Source organism: Cantharellus anzutake (genome assembly GCF_015039405.1).
Source record: "Cantharellus anzutake strain C23 chromosome Unknown EI90scaffold_135, whole genome shotgun sequence".
Lineage (NCBI taxonomy): Eukaryota > Fungi > Basidiomycota > Agaricomycetes > Cantharellales > Hydnaceae > Cantharellus > Cantharellus anzutake.
Window position 1 is genome coordinate 974 of NW_024067085.1, and position 17,286 is coordinate 18,259.

The window sequence follows — 17,286 nt, forward strand, 5'->3', positions numbered from 1 at the left end:
GCACAAGTCGATCATGCCCTACTCGTGCCATTGCCGTTTTCTCCCTCATTTCTGAGTATTATCAGGCACTATTGATGTTCCAAAGGCCGTATGGATATTCTATACAAGTTGAAAAAACCCCGAGTGCATAGCTACTCTGGTTCCTGAGCAATTTGACAAACAAACTCATGCCCTTGACTCATGCCATGTTGGCACAACTTTCTTTTTGCAATAACTCAGTAACCATGCCAGCTATTCACTCAGGGTTTGTTGCATCTTGTATGGGAGATTTATATGGCCTTTGGATGCTCATCGCAACCTGATAATACCAATGAATGGGTGAGTAATGGCTCATGGCACGATTGGGCGCTACTCTCCTTCCCAAGTGATTCAATAAATATAAACTTGTGCCCTCAGCCTGCAGTGACTTGACCACATGACCAAGCCAAAGCAAACTTGGTCACATGATCAAGTCCAAGCAAACTTGATCATATGATCAAGCCAAAGCAAACTTGATCACATGATCAAGTCCAAGCTGGCTTGATCATATGATCAAGTCAAAGCAAACTTGATCACATGGTCAAGTCCAAGCTGCCCATTTCATTTCCTATATGTCCTACTTGTGCCATGTGCCCTGCTGAAAATCAATGGCATGACTTTCTTTTTTCAATATCTCAGGAACCAGAGCAACTATGAATTCATGGTCTTTTGCGTCTTGTAGGGGAGCTTCATATGGCCTTTGGACACTTATCACAATCTGATAATACCAACGAATGGATGAGCAATGGCCCATGGCATGATTGGGCACAAGTTGATCATGCCCTACTTGTGCCATTGTTGGTTTCTCCCCCATTTCTGAGTATTATCAGGCACTATTGAGGTTCCAAAGGCCGTATGGATATCCTCTACAAGATGAAAAAGACCCAGAGTCCATAGCTATTTTGGTTCCCAAGTTATTCAGCAAACACACTTGTGCCCTCAACTTGTGCCATGTTGGCACAACTGTCTTTTCGCAATAACTCAGTAACCATGCCAGCTATTCACTCAGGGTTCATTACATCTTGTAGAGGAGATCTATACGGCCTTTGGACATCCATCACAACCTGATAATACCAACAAATGAATGAGTAATGGCCCATGGCACGATTGGGCACAAGTCGATTGTGCCCTACTCGTGCCATTGCCGTTTTCTCCCTCATTTCTGAGTATTATCAGGCACTATTGATGTTCCAAAGGCCGTATTGATAATTCCCACCGGATGCAAAAGACCCCGAGTCGATAGCTGCTCTCGTTCCCAAGTTATTCGATAAATACACTTGTGCCCTCCACTTGTGCCCCTGTCCCATGTTTGCCCATTGTCCAACTTTGTTTCCTGAATAACTTCATAACAAGGGATCTGTTTTGCTCAAAGTTCTTTTCATCTTGTAGACAAGATCCATATGGCCTTTGGACATTAATAACTGGACAAGTAGCCAATGGCACGATAGGGCACGACTGGGCACACTATTCTCAATAACTTGGTAACCATGGCAGCTAGTCACTCAGGTTCATCTGGAAGAGATTATCAGGCGCTGTTGATGTTCCCATATGGATGTCCCCTATGGGATGAAAAAGACCCCAAGTCCATAGCTACATTTCTTCCCAAGTGACTCAATAAACACACTTGTGCCCTAGACTGATTCAGCAAATACCTTGTGCCACTTCCATATGTATTTTGAATGAATAGGTACGCTCGCTCCCCAGCCCAATGTCCTCGCTCCACACCAGATGGGCAGCTTCGCAGCCCACTGGTGGTCGCTGCGGGGGCTGTCTCGCTTCACGCTGAATGTTACTCAATGTTATTTTTTCAATAGACCGCACTCCATACCACGGCCTTACCCAAATGCACAACCCCATACCCAAACGCACAACCCCATACCCAAAATGCCCAGCCCCATACCCGACTCAACCCATGGGCAATGTGAAAATCAGGGACACATATCAGCATTACAGAAAAGGCCCCAATGTGACTAACAAAAACTTGTGCCATTTGGGCTTTCTCGATAACTCGTTCACAGCTAGGAATTATCATGTAGGGGAGACCTATGTGACCTTTGGATAGTTATCACAACCTGATGGCATGACTGGGCGAATCATGCACTACCTGTGCCATTGCTGTTTTCTCCCTCATTTCAGAGTATTATCAGGTTCTATTGATGGTCAAAAGGCTGAATTGATATCCACTCCGAGTCCATAGCTGCTCTCATTCCTGAGTTATGGAATAAACAACCTGTGCCCATGATCTTTTCTGGATAACTCAGTATCCAGGGCAGCTATGAACTCATGGTCTTTTTCATCCTGTAGAGGAAATCTATACGGCCTTTGGACACTCATCACAACCTGATAATATGCACAAATGGATGAGTAATGGCCCATGGCACGATTGGGCACAAGTCAATCGTGCCCTACTCGTGCCATTGCCGTTTTCTCCCTCATTTATGAGTATTATCAGGCACTATTGATGTTCCAAAGGCCGTATGGATATTCTCTACAAGATGCAAAAGACCCCAAGGTTATAGCTACTCTGGTTCCTGAGCTATTCAACAAACAGACTTGTGCCCTTGACTTGTGCCATGTTGGCACGACTTTCTTTTTGCAATAACTCAGTCACCAGAGCAGTTATGAACTTGCAGTCTTTTGCATCCGGTGGGGGAGGTCTATACGGCCTTTGGACACTCATCACAACCTGATAATACGAACCAATGGATGAGTAATGGCCCATGGCACGATTGGGCACAGGTCGATCGTGCCCTACTTGTACCATCGCCATTTTCTCCCCCATTTCTGAGTATTATCAGGCACTATTAATGTTCCAAAGGCCGAATCGATATTCTCTATGAGACGCAAAAGACCCTGGGTTTATAGCTGCTCTCGTTCCAGAGTTATTTAATAAACAAACTTGTGCCCTCCACTTGTGCCATGTTGGCATGACTTTCTTTTTGCAATAACTCAGTCACCAGAGCAGCTATGAACTCATGGTCTTTTTCATCCTGTAGAGAAAATCTATACGGCCTTTGGACACTCTTCACAACCTGATAATACGCACAAATGGATGAGTAATGGCCCATGGCACGATTGGGCACAGGTCGATCGTGCCCTACTCGTGCCATCGCCATTTTCTCCCTCATTTCTGAGTATTATCAGGCAGTATTGATGTTCCAAAGGCCGTATGGATATTCTCTACAAGATTCAAAAAACCCCGAGTCCATAGCTACTCTGGTTCCTGAGCTATTCAACAAACAGACTTGTGCCCTCGACTTGTGCCATGTTGGCACGACTTTCTTTTTGCAATAACTCAGTCACCAGAGCAGCTATGAACTCATGGTTTTTTTCATCCTGTAGGGGAGATCTATACGGCCTTTGGACACTCATCACAACCTGATAATACGAACAAATGGATGAGTAATGGCCCATGGCACGATTGGGCACAAGTGGATCATGCCCTACTCGTGCCATCACCGTTTTCTCCCTCATTTCTGAGTATTATCAGGCACTATTGATGTTCCAAAGGCCGTATGAATATTCTCTACAAGATTCAAAAGACCCGGAGTCTGTAGCTACTCTGGTTCCTGAGCTATTCAACAAACAAACCTGTGCCCTTGACTTGTGCCATGTTGGCACAACTTTCTTTTTGCAATGACTCAGTCACCAGAGAAGGCTGAATTGATATCCTTGATGGGGTGAAAAAAACCCCAAGTCCCTAGCTACTCTCCTTCCCAAGTTATTCAATCAATATCAACTTGTGCCCTCAGCCTGTACCACATGACCAAGCCAAACCAAACTTGATCACATGATCAAGTTCAAGCAAACTTGATCACATGATCAAGCTCAAGCTGGCTTGATCATATGATCAAGCCAAACCAAACTTGATCACATGATCAAGCCAAAGCAAACTTGACCACATGATCAAGCCAAAGCAAACTTGATCACATGGTCCAGTCCAAGCTGCCTATTTCATCTCCTATATGTACTTGTGCCATTTGTGCCCCTGCTGAAAAGGCACAACTTTCCTTTCTCAATATCTCAAGAACCAGAGCAGCTATGAATTCCTGGTCTTTTGTGTCGTGTAGGGGAGATCCATATGGCCTTTGGACACTCGTTACAACCTGATAATACTGACAAATGAATGAGTGGTGGCCCAGGGCACGATTGGGCACAAGTCGATCGTGCCATTGATGATTTCTCTCTCATTTCTCAGTATTATCAGGTGTTCTTGATGTTCCAAAGGCCGTATGGATATCCTCTATGAGATGCAAAAGACTCCGAGTTCATAGCTACTCTGGTTCCTGCGTTATTCAACAAACAAACTTGTGCCCTCAACTTGTGCCATGTTGGCCCTACTTCTTTTCTCAATAACTCAGTCACCAGAGCAACTATTGCCCCAAAGTTTTTTACGTCCTGTAGGGAGTATCTATACGGCCTTTGGACAGTCATTACAACCTGATAATACCAACAAATGGATGAATAATGGCCCATGGCACGATTGGGTACAAGTCGATCGTGCCCTACTTGTGCCATTGCCAATTTCTCCCTCATTTCTGAGTATTATCAGTCACTTCTGATGTTCCAAAGGCCGTATGGATATCCTCTACAAGATGCCAAAAACCCTGAGTCCACAGCTACTCTGGTTCCTGAGCTATTCAACAAACAGACTTGTGCCCTCAACTTGTGCCATGTTGGCACAACTTTCTTTTTGCAATAACTCAGTCACCAGAGCAACTATTCACTCAAAGTCTTTTAAGCCCTGTAGGGAGTATCTATACGGCCTTTGGACATCCGTCGCAACCTGATAATACCAACAATTGGATGAGTAATGGCCAATGGCACGATTGAGCACAAGTCAATCGTGCCCTACTTGTGCCATTGCTGTTTTCTCTCCCATTTCTCCGTGTTATCAGGCCTTGTTGATGTTCCAAAGGCCGTATTAATAATCTTCACCGGATGCAAAAAACCCTGAGCCAATAGCTGCTCTCGTTCTCGAGTTATTCAATAAACACACTTGTGCCTTGTGCCCCATTTGTCCGTTGTCCAACTTTGTTTCTCGAATAACTTCACAACAAGTAACCTCTTTCACTCAAAGTTTTTTCATCTTGTAGGAAAGATCCATACGGCCTTTGGACACTAATTTATATGTCATAATATTGAGAACTCAACAAGTACTGGCCAATGGCACGATAGGGCACGACTTGGCACACGATTTTCTTTCCATGATAACTTGGTAACCAGGGCAGCTAATCACTCCGGGTTTGTTGCATGTTGTAGAGGACATCCATACGGCCTTTGGACATTCATCAAAGCCTGATAATACCAACAAATGGACGAGTAATGGTCCATGGCACGATTGGGCACAAGTCAATCGTGCCCTACTTGTGCCATTGCTGTTTTCTCTCCCATTTCTCGGTATTATCAGGCCTTGTTGATGTTCCAAAGGCCGTATTCGTAATCTTCACCGGATGCAAAAGACCCTGAGTCAATAGCTGCTCTCGTTCCCGAGTTATTCAATAAACACACTTGTGCCTTGTGCCCCATTTGCCCATTGTCCAACTTTGTTTCTTGAATAACTTCACAACAAGTAACCCGTTTCACTCAGAGTTTTTTTCATCGTGTAGAAAAGATCCATGCGGCCTTTGGACACCAATTTATATGTCATAATATTAAGAACTCAACAAGTACTGGCCAATGGCACGATAGGGCACGACTTGGCACACTATTTTCTTTCCTTGATAACTTGGTAACCAGGGCAGCTAATCACTCCAGGTTTGCTTCATCTTGTAGAGGACATCCATACGGCCTTTGGACATTTATCAAAGCCTGATAATACCAACAAATGGATGAGTAATGGTCCATGGCACGATTGGGCACAAGTCAATCGTGCCCTACTTGTGCCATTGCTGTTTTCTCCCCCATTTCTCAGTATTATCAGGCACCGTTGATGTTCCAAAGGCCGTATTCATAATCTCCACCGGATGCAAAAGACCCTGAGTCAATAGCTGCTCTCGTTCTCGAGCTATTCAATAAACACACTTGTGCCCTCCACTCGTGCCCTTGGTCCCATGTTCACACTTTATTTCTTGAATAACTTCACAACGAGTGACCCGTTTCACTCAAGGTTTTCTGCATCGTGTATATATTTTCAATACCTATCTTGTGATATGCTATACACCCCAAACAAATCAATTCTCAACTTGAGCTCAAACACTGAAACTCAGGGCACAACTTTGTTTCCTCAATAACTCAGTAACCGTGGCAGCTATTCACTCGGGGTTTTTTGCATCTTGTAGAGGAGATCCATACGGCCTTTGGACACTCGTTTATATTTCATAATATTGAGAACTGGCCGAGTACTGGCCAATGGCACGATAGGGCACGACTAGGGCACGACTGGGCACGACAATGAATTGGCCATAACTCCTGAACCGTTTACCGGACTTCCATTCCCGTTACACCGTTGGAAAGGTGTGATTTTTCTCTTTTTTATGATACCAAAAAATCGCCATGGCACAAGTATTATGATTCATAATACCCACTGTGATTAGATAGAGTTTTTTTCATCGTGTAGAGAAGATCCATGCGGCCTTTGGACACCAATTGATATGTCATAATATTAAGAACTCAACAAGTACTGGCCAATGGCACGATAGGGCACGACTTGGCACACTATTTTCTTTCCTTGATAACTTGGTAACCAGGGCAGCTAATCACTCCGGGTTTGTTGCATCTTGTACAGGGCATCTATACGGCCTTTGTACATTCATCAAAGCCTGATAATACCGACAAATGGATGAATAATGGTCCATGGCACGATTGGGCACAACTCAATCGTGCCCTACTTGTGCCATTGCTGTTTTCTCCCCCATTTCTGAGTATTATCAGGCATCGTTGATGTTCCAAAGGCCGTATTCATAATCTCCACCGGATGCAAAAGACCCTGAGTCAATAGCTGCTCTAGTTCTCGAGCTATTCAATAAACACACTTGTGCCCTCCACTTGTGCCCATGGTCCCATGTTTGAACTTTATTTCGTGAATAACTTCACAACCAGTGACCCGTTTCACTCAGGGTTTTCTGCATCGTGTATAGATTTTCAATACCTACCTTTTGATATGCTATACACCCCAAATGAATCGATTCTCAACTTGAGCTCAAACACTAAAACTCAGGGCACAACTTTGTTTCCTCAATAACTCAGTAACCGTGGCAGCTATTCACTCGGGGTTTTTTGCATCTTGTAGAGAAGATCCATACGGCCTTTGGACACTCGTTTATATTTCATAATGTTGGGAACTGGCCGAGTACTGGCCAATGGCACGATAGGGCACGACTTGGCACACTATTTTCTTTCCTTGATAACTTGGTAACCAGGGCAGCTAATCACTCCGGGTTTGCTGCATCTTGTAGAGGACATCCATACGGCCTTTGGACATTTATTAAAGCCTGATAATACCAACAAATGGATGAGTAATGGTCCATGGCACGATTGGGCACAAGTCAATCGTGCCCTACTTGTGCCATTGCTGTTTTCTCTCCCATTTCTCGGTATTATCAGGCCTTGTTGATGTTCCAAAGGCCGTATTGATAATCTCCACCGGATGCAAAAGACCCTGAGTCAATAGCTGCTCTCGTTCCCGAGTTATTCAATAAACACACTTGTGCCCTCCACTTGTGCCCTTGGTCCCATGTTCACACTTTATTTCTTGAATAACTTCACAACAAGTGACCCGTTTCACTCAAAGTTTTCTGCATCGTGTATATATTTTCAATACCTATCTTGTGATATGCTATACACCCCAAACAAATCGATTCTCAACTTGAGCTCAAACACTGAAACTCAGGGCACAACTTTGTTGCCTCAATAACTCAGTAACCGTGGCAGCTATTCGCTCGGGGTTTTTTGCATCTTGTAGAGAAGATCCATACGGCCTTTGGACACCAATTTATATGTCATAATATTGAGAACTGGCCGAGTACTGGCCAATGGCACGATAGGGCATGACTAGGGCACGACTGGGCACGACAATGAATTGGCCATAACTCCTGAACCGTTTACCGGACTTCCATTCCCGTTACACCGTTGGAAAGGTGTGATTTTTCTCTTTTTTATGATACCAAAAAATCGCCATGGCACAAGTATTATGATTCATAATACCCACTGTGATTAGATAGGGCTTGATTCGTGAGCCCCATCGGCTCGAGCAGCAGTCTCGTCTCGCCTACTTGGTTGCTCACCTCGCGATCCTCTAACTCCAGCTTCTGTTCGGGAGCGAGCTGCGACCTCGAGTCGGTCTCCGTACCTCTTCGAGGTGTCTGCACGTTGGGTGGTCGTAAGGTCTGACTCTGACTCCAACCGTGCGTTGACTGCATTGTACGCTTCGAATATGGACGATTTCTGGAGGTTGTAATCGGCGAGGATCTGATCGAGGTCTTGCAGGAGCGAATCGAAGACACCATCTCTTGGTTGTTCCAGCGGGACTTGTTGTCCCTCGGAGGGTCTGTCAGCAGGGACTTGTTGGCTCCCGGAGGTCGGTTAGCAGAGTCATCTTGGCTCATTGCCGATTGTAACTTAGGTGTAACTTGACTTTATGATGATCGACGATCCAACCCTGCATATTGGATGAGTCGGGGGATCTGAGGCATTTGGCCACTTCTCTGGCAGGGGTACTGCCAAAGGTTGCATGTATGGGGGAGCTGTCAACCATGGGGTCATCTTCCTCATTAAAGTTAAGAGGCAGTGGGGGAGGATTTTGGGGATTGTTGAGGTTTGGCTGTGGAGAGATGAGGAGAGATGTTTGGTACTCTTCAAGGTGGTTTTTGTGGGACAAGAGGTACTACGGTAGTTGTACTTTGTGGCACCGCCAGCCTAATCCTTTGCGGGATTACCCTGGTGCTGAGGAACTGCGTCCAGGTGCACCCAACTCCTGGTCCTGACCCGAAAGTGTTACCGTGGTTGCATGCCAGCACTTCCTTCCATTTAGGAAGCAGTGGTCCCAGTGTGTTTCATCTTTCTTGTGTGTCATATTTCACGTGATGTTCGACACCATGTCGAACCGATATATATGGCATTGCACTTATTCTTCAACAACCTTCTGGTGGAGCAGGATATGCAAATAATATGACAAGTCAGTGGCCATAAGGGATTTCCAACAATTGATGTATTTCTTAGTTTAGTGCAACACAGCGTACTGTTGTTCACAAACAACACAACCAAAACACAACGAGGGTAGCTTAATAATAGTGCTTAGTGAACAACAAGAACATGCAGCGCATTCTGCTTTTGATTGCAAACCAAATCATAACATGTTGCACTAAGAACTCCCTCGATGTTGTGTTCGTGAGCAAGCCTGATGTGCAGCAAAATATAATATACCAAGCTACTATGTGGAGTAGTGTTCTTAAAGTAGTAATATAACCTTTATGGTTGAGTTGCGAACGGAAATTATCATTGCCTTAGTGTGCAGGCATACTAGTGCTCAAGAACAGTAATACAACCAACCAGTGGGAGAGACATTGTGTGACAGAAATTCCTGTCACAGTCACATGAACATATTAGAGAAGGTGTGACAGAAATTTCTGTCACAGTGGATTCAATTGTGGGCACGGTATTCAATGGCACTTGCCGAAATTTTTTCTCTATTGCACATTCACAACCCTCCATGGCATCCAGGGAAACAACACCTTCAGATCTGGGTGAAGATCTCCAGCCCATCAGGTTCCCAGCATATGTCAGAAAGGCATTCAGATTGGATTCTGTCAGAACACCAGGGGGGCTGAACATCCAATTTGAGCAACTCCTTTTAGAAGGCAAGAATGATGATGGCAGATATTACAAGCTTGATACTGCAGACATGAAAACCAACCTGTCTGGTGATGATGCAGGCATCTCCCTCCACAGGGACTTTGACTCTATCATTGGGTTCTATCAGGGGTTGCCATTATTCGACAGTGTGGAGCTTTCCCTTGTCCCTCGTCCTATGGATTCTCTCTCTGGTTCCACCAATCTGCATGTGAAGCTTCCAGATCATCTATTCGAGATTGTGAGCCTTAGTGTCATTCATACTCTAACCCTTACAACTCACTTCCATCCAGAACTGTGAACCTGGGGACCATGTGACAGCACCAAATAAGATTGCCAACTATTGCCTTGGCAATTATTCAAAAAATGGCCTCATTAGAATTTTTTTCCCATACTTCACCCCTTCCACAACCCCACCTGGCCCAACCCACACAAATAACACCAACAACTCCAACAATACCGACAATGACAACGATGGCAACAACAACGGCAACAACAACGGCAACAACAATGGCAACAACAATGGCAACAACAATGGCACCAACAACGGCAACAACAACGGCAACAACAACAGCAACAACAACGGCAACAACAACAACAACAGGGTCAGCGAGACTTATATTGCGGAATTCTACGATGAAATCCTGCGTCCAGCTTTGATTCATATCCTTCCACATTCCTCGCCTTCATTTCCCCCTTATCGGCTCTTGGGTGGCATCCTCTCCCGCACCAAGGATGGCAAGCTGGTGGGTGGGAAGCGTCTGGTTTCTGCTGCTCTGCTAGGTGAACTGGTGGAACATATGAGAGATTGCCTGGAGAGGAAGAAGGAACGCTTCGAATGGGCTCGCAGCTTCTTCTTTGGCCTTGAGATCAAGGGAATCAAACTCAGCACCACACATCCTGTCCCTTTTAACAATGGCACAGAGGAAGGGCAGGGTTCCAGTGAAGAGGATCAAGAGACGATCTTCAGACAACTTATCCTGGGGATGTTTCACAGTGGACTCACATCTCTAGAACAGCAAAGCACGTGGGTGGATGTGGGGCTCGAAATAAGCAGGAAGGCCCATGTTCTTCACTGGGATGCATCAGAGCACCACCGAATTCTTCAGGTCCTTGCCACAGGGTATCAGGGGGATGTGGAAAGACAATGGACACAGCCTGGAAGGGAGGGGTATTTCTGCGACATTCAAGCAGGAATCCTATCTCTGGCTGGAGGACGTTGTGCATTGCCTCATCTCCCCCGCTTACCCATTTATGCACAATGGTATGCGTCGGAGAAGGGGGTTTGTAGGAGAGCTGACAGGTTTGACCCTATGCTGGGAATCACGAAAAAGAACGTGTTTGGAGAAAAAACCAAGGATAAACTGAGAGTGGAATTCGATAATCTGGAGGAAGTGTGGAATTCAGCTCATCATGAGAGGACGGAAGGGACGGCAAGATTGGAGATACGCGTTCCCCTTCGAAAAGCCAAAAATTCCCTGAGAACAGTGACAAAGGAGTTCATCGAGCAGTGCACCATCTCAGTGCCTGCAGATCGGTGGTGGTGAGTCTGAAATTGCTAGAATATGGAAGTGGCTTACTGTTGAAACTAGGCTGTTCAAGCTTCTGATGGCTCGTGCATGTCGTCAGGTCATTGAGGCTCAGATGAATGGGACCCCCCGGTCTAGACTGGCACGACATGCTCTGGAGCTCAGTGCTGCACTCACATGGCGGATCAACATGCTGAACAGGAGACCAGCAGCAGGTTCATCAGAGCACCAGCTCATGTGTGCTTCCCTCCCTGTCACCGACAACTTCTCCCACCCAGATCTGTTAGATGGACGTGACAGGAATCCATGGAGGGCGCAGGCGGAAAATGAAGAATACCGCCCATTTGCCTCGGGAAATGTCATCTGGTTCAGGGACATCGATTACAACCTGAACATGACAGATGATTGGCATAGGCCAATTTCCCCTGGATTCAAAGCACGAGCCACACTTGGATTGGGACGGCGTCGGCTACTGCTGGATCGGTATCTCAAACACCTCTCCGGCTTTACCATCGACGAGCTCGAAAGAATACTTTCAACTACCCCCTACATCACACCACCTGCTCCTTTCCGTCTACCAAGACCTAACCACACACTTCCACCAGATCTGCCGGAATCACTAGATGAGCTGCTAGCAAATGCTCATATCAAATTGAAGGAGAGCGCTACCAAGCACCTGAAGGATTCTTTCCCCAACTCGGATAACAGTGACGGGGTCCCTCAGCTCGTTCAAGGGACCACGAACCTGGTATTGACCAAGAATATCCAGCAGATCCTCGACTTTTACTTGGTCCAATCGGTTAATGTTTAACCCCATTAGCTCCACTCCACTTGGCTCTGCCATTTGCGGATCCACCCTCACTGTAACTATATATACTCAACTTGTACATAGGTTACACTTCAGTAATAAAATCGACCAGAGTTTATCCCCCTTTAGTTCTGGTTGCCAGCTTTGTAAGTTAGGGCACGGACGTGTTACTTGGCACAGCTGGCACAAGTCGCTGAGGCCAAAGCCCTCCGCCACGGAGACACTCCCTCCTCTCAACCTGGTCTCTGACAGTCTGAGTACAGGGTATGGGACTGCAGTGGAAGGTCGTAACTTTGGCAGAGGTTGGCAGAAGAGGGTCAGAGGAAGGAGAGTGATGAGAGGAGTGGGGAGAGGAGTAGGAGGAGAGGAGTGTGGTCACATCCGAAGGTGGGTATTGGAGCAGACAGAAGGTAAGGGATGATAGGAGGAGTGAGAGGGGGAGGTGAGGAGTGGGAGGAGAGGCATCATGTCCAAAGGTGGGTATTGGAGCAGACATGGGTAAGGTAGACTCTGGAGGTGGTGGAGAGGAGGGTCCGGAAGTCGGATCGGGACTGGCTATGTACAGATATGACAACCATCAGGGGAGTCGGAGGGGATTGCAGAATCTGGAAGCTCCGAGGTTAGGTAATCTGGAAGGACCAGAGGTGGTGGGGGGTGATGGTCATGGATGGATATGACACCACCTTTGGAGCCAACCCTGACAACATCCAGGATGCACATAATAGGCTCTGGGCTCACAACTTTTATGACTGATACCTGAGCCACTGGATTGCCAGACATAATGCACATAATGGCCTCTTGGGTATTGTTCAATATTTTTATCACTAACACCTAAGCTGCTAGATTGCCAGGCATAAGGCATGTATTGAAGACACACAGAACAGCCTCTTGGCCATTTTTTAGAAATTCTATGACCAATATCTAAGCTGCTAGATTTCCAGGCAGGAGGCATGCATCAGGGATGCACAGAGTGGCCTCTTGGCAATTTTATTTTTCAAAAATTCAATTACTCATAACTAAACTGCTGGATTGCCAGGTGGGAGGCATGCATCTAAGATGCACAGAATGGTATCTTGGTAATTTTTCAATAATTTTATTTCTGATATCCGGGCTGCTGGATTGCCAGGTGGGTAGCATGCATCTAAGACGCACAAAATGGCCTTATTTTTAATAAATAATTCTGAGCTGCTGGATGACCAGGCATAAGGCGTGCATCTACGATGCACCTAATGGCCTCTTGGGTATTTTCAAATATTTTTATCACTGACAGCTAGGCCGCTGGATTGCCAGGCATAATGCATGCGTCAAAGATGCACAGAATAGCCCCCCGGCCATTTTCTAAGAATTTTATTTAAGCTGCTGGATTGCCAGGCAGGGTGCATGCGTCAAAGACGCACAGAATGGCCTCTGAGCGATTTCTAAATAATTTTATTAGTAACATCTGACCTGCTGGATTACCAGGCAAAAGGCATGCGTCAAAGACGCACAGAATGGCCCGTGGGCAATTTTTACATATTTCTATGACTAAAATATGAGTCTCTGGATTGTCAGGTGGGGGGCATGCGTCAAAGACGCACAGAATTGCCTCTAAGCAATTTTCCAATAATTCTATTAGTGACATCTGACCTGTTGGATTGCCAAGCAGGAGTCATGCGTCGAAGACGCACAGAATGGCCTCTGGGCGACTTTTAAATAATTTTATGACTGAAGTATGAGTCACTGAATTGCCAGGCAGAAGGCACGCGTCCAAGACGCACAGAATTGGCTCTGGGTAATTTTCCAATAATTTTATGAGTGACATCTGACCTGCTAGATTGCCAGGCAAAATGCATGCGTCGAAGACACACAGAATAAGCTCTTCACATTTTTTAATAATTATTTGGCCTCCTGGATTGCCAGGCAAGAGGCGTGCATCGCAGACGCACAGAATGGCCTCTGGGCGATTTTTAAACAGTTTTATGACTAGCATCCAGGCTGCCGGATTGCCAAGCAGGAGGGTGCGTCTTCGAAGCACAGAGTGGGCTCTGGGTGATTTTAAAAAATTTATGACTGAAATAATATGTGTCTCTGGATTGCCAGGCCATGGGCATGCGTCGAAGATGCACAAAATTGGCTCGAAGTAATTTTTCAATAGTTTTATTAGTGACATATGGCCCGTTGGGTTGCCAGGCGGGGAGCATGTGTCAGATATTGACAGAGTGGCCTCTGGGTGATTTTAATATATTTCTATTAGTGACATCTGACTCGCTGGATTGCCAGGCGGGAGGCAGGCATCAGAATGGCCCCTGGGCTATCTTTTAATACTTTTCTGAGTGGCCTCTGAGCCACTGGATTGCCATGCATGATGCATGCGTCTATGATGCACAGAATGGCCTCTGGCTCATTTTTCAATATTTTTATTACTAATATCTGAGCCACTGGATTGCCGGGTGTGAGGTATGCGTCTAAGACGCACAGAGTAATCTCTGGCTTATTTCTATTAATAATATCTGGGCTGCTGGATTCCAAGGCATGATGCATGCATCTGAGACGCACAAAATTGCCTCTGGCTTATTTTTTAATATTTTTATCACTGATATCTGAGCCACTGGATTGCCAGGTGAGAGGCATGCGTCCAGGAGGCACAGAATGACATCTTGGCTATTTTTTAAAATTTTCTATTAGTGATATCTGAGCTGCTGGATTGCCAGGCATGAGGCATGCATCAAAGACGCACAGAATGGCCTCTGGTCTATTTTTTTAATATTTTTTTGGGTCGTTGGTGGTGCCCCAAATTCCACCAGACTATCGACTCAAGAAGCATGAAATGGATCAACCCTGATACTTTATTTTGAAAATGATGGACCCAGGTTCCAAAATGCCCTATAATATTAAGAAGTAAACAAGTACTGGCCAATGGCACGATAGGGCACAACTTGGCACACTATTTTCTTTCCATGATAACTTGGTAACCAGGGCAGCTAATCACTCTGGGTTTGTTGCATGTTGTATAGGACATCCATACGGCCTTTGGACATTCATCAAAGCCTGATAATACCAACAAATGGACGAGTAATGGTCCATGGCACGATTGGGCACAAGTCAATCGTGCCCTACTTGTGCCATTGCTGTTTTCTCCCCCATTTCTCAGTATTATCACGCGCCGTTGACGTTCCAAAGGCCGTATTGATAATCTTCACCGGATGCAAAAGACCCTGAGTCAATAGCTGCTCTCGTTCTTGAGCTATTCAATAAACACACTTGTGCCCTCCACTCGTGCCCATGGTCCCATGTTCAAACTTTATTTCTTGAATAACTTCACAACCAGTGACCCGTTTCACTCAGAGTTTTCTGCATCGTGTATATATTTTCAATACCTACCTTTTGATATGCTATACACCCCAAATGAATCGATTCTCAACTTGAGCTCAAACACTAAAACTCAGGGCACAACTTTGTTTCCTCAATAACTCAGTAACCGTGGCAGCTATTCGCTCGGGGTCTTTTGCATCTTGTAGAGGAGATCCATACGGCCTTTGGACACTCGTTTATATTTCATAATATTGAGAACTGGCCGAGTACTGGCCAATGGCACGATAGGGCACGACAATGAATTGGCCATAACTCCTGAACCGTTTACCGGACTTCCATTCCCGTTACACCGTTGGAAAGGTGTGATTTTTCTCTTTTTTATGATACCAAAAAATCGCCATGGCACAAGTATTATGATTCATAATACCCACTGTGATTAGATAGCCCGGGCACCTCGGGCGACCCCTGCTATGTCCAGCTCGCGCGTTCACAGCGGATGCCCTTGGGATCCCCCACGGGGACACCTGGGTGACTACGGCTGTATGCGAGGATGACGTGGCACCCGTCATGTGACCTAAGCCGCATGTATATAAACATACCTGAAGTGGGAACTGTCAGAGACCAGATTTTAAGACGAAGGAATGTCTCCGTAACGGAGGGCTTTGGCCTCAGCGACTTCTGCCAGGAGCGCTGTGCCTAGTGACACGTCCGTGCCCTAACTTACTGACTGGCACTTAGAACCTAGTGGGGGTAACTCTAGTTGATTTATTTGCTGGGGCGTAACCTATGTACAAGTAGTGTATATATATGGTTACAGCGGAGGCGGTTCCGCAATTGGCGGAGCCGGACGGAGCGGAGCTAACGGGGTTAAGACATTAGCCGACTGAATATTACCGACGAGTCGGTTCGTGGGGTTAGCGGAAAGGCAGGCGTTAACCCAGAAACGGAAAGGAGGGATAAGCCCGAAGGTGGACTCTGCAGGGCAGGCGAGTGTATTGCCCAGCGGAGGCGGGAGTGCGCTAGCGGACGTCGGAGCTGTCCGGAAGTCTTCGGGGCTCCGTACTTAGGGAGGCGTAGGTAATAAATTGAAATGAGGGGGTGGTGGTCATTGAGGGGCACCGGGAGGTTTGCGGAATACGGGGGCTCCGAGGTTGGTGAGGGGGGAGCGGAGTGAGGACGGAGGGGTCGGAGAGCCCGGGAGTCGATGGCCGGGGATGGATATGACAGGAACCGAAGAAGTAGCCTTCTTCTCACCCTTTTCCACTTCAGGTAAGTAACATAGTACTCCCTTTTAATAATAATAACACCCTTTTCCACTTCAGTCTAAGTGGCCAGGGACTGCCTCCTGAGCTGGGCCCGCCAGTACGCACGCCCGCTCTACACCCCGCGAGGCTTCTAGTGTCGGGTGTCTCACCCGGGCCTCCTCTACCCCGGACGTGTCCCTGACACCGTGGCGCGCCAAGACATGGGATGGCATCTTCGAGTGATGGAGGCACACACAATCGGGGCGTTGGACAGTATGTGACTGATCTGATCTGAATGAACTGCTCACCAACAAAGGCATAAGCCATGGCTCAGGTCTGCAAAGGAAAAGTTGGATCCTTGCACTCCGAAGTGGCCAAGGCAACCAGGCAGGGCCTCCATGAGTGGTGCAATCGAACATTTCTGACAAGTCCTGACTGAACATGAAGGTGAACTAACTGAGAAACCAAGATTGTCGATGGAATGGGTTCCAGAGAATTACTTGAGGCTGACGATCAAACATGGCGTTGCGATTGACATGAGTGGTTACCCAGATGGTAAACTGATCGAGCCCAAGCTTGCCAATGCTGTCCATCTGCGTACTTGATG

The 17,286-nt window shown here is 46.4% G+C and overlaps 2 protein-coding genes across 2 annotated transcripts; one reads left to right on the plus strand and one right to left on the minus strand.

Moving 5' to 3' along the window:
• Positions 1 to 7,890: 7,890 nt before the first annotated feature.
• EI90DRAFT_3021959 (uncharacterized protein) lies at positions 7,891 to 9,031 on the minus strand (the record flags this gene model as incomplete). Its single annotated transcript, XM_039057728.1, has 4 exons — positions 7,891 to 7,937; positions 8,244 to 8,506; positions 8,594 to 8,779; positions 8,895 to 9,031. The coding sequence occupies 4 exons, from the start codon at positions 9,029 to 9,031 to the stop codon at positions 7,891 to 7,893; spliced, it is 633 nt and encodes a 210-aa protein (XP_038908802.1).
• A 636-nt stretch (positions 9,032 to 9,667) lies between these two features.
• EI90DRAFT_3135300 (uncharacterized protein) lies at positions 9,668 to 12,147 on the plus strand (the record flags this gene model as incomplete). The annotated part of the gene is made up of 3 exons (XM_039064723.1): positions 9,668 to 10,048; positions 10,101 to 11,350; positions 11,400 to 12,147. The coding sequence occupies 3 exons, from the start codon at positions 9,668 to 9,670 to the stop codon at positions 12,145 to 12,147; spliced, it is 2,379 nt and encodes a 792-aa protein (XP_038908803.1).
• Positions 12,148 to 17,286: the final 5,139 nt, after the last annotated feature.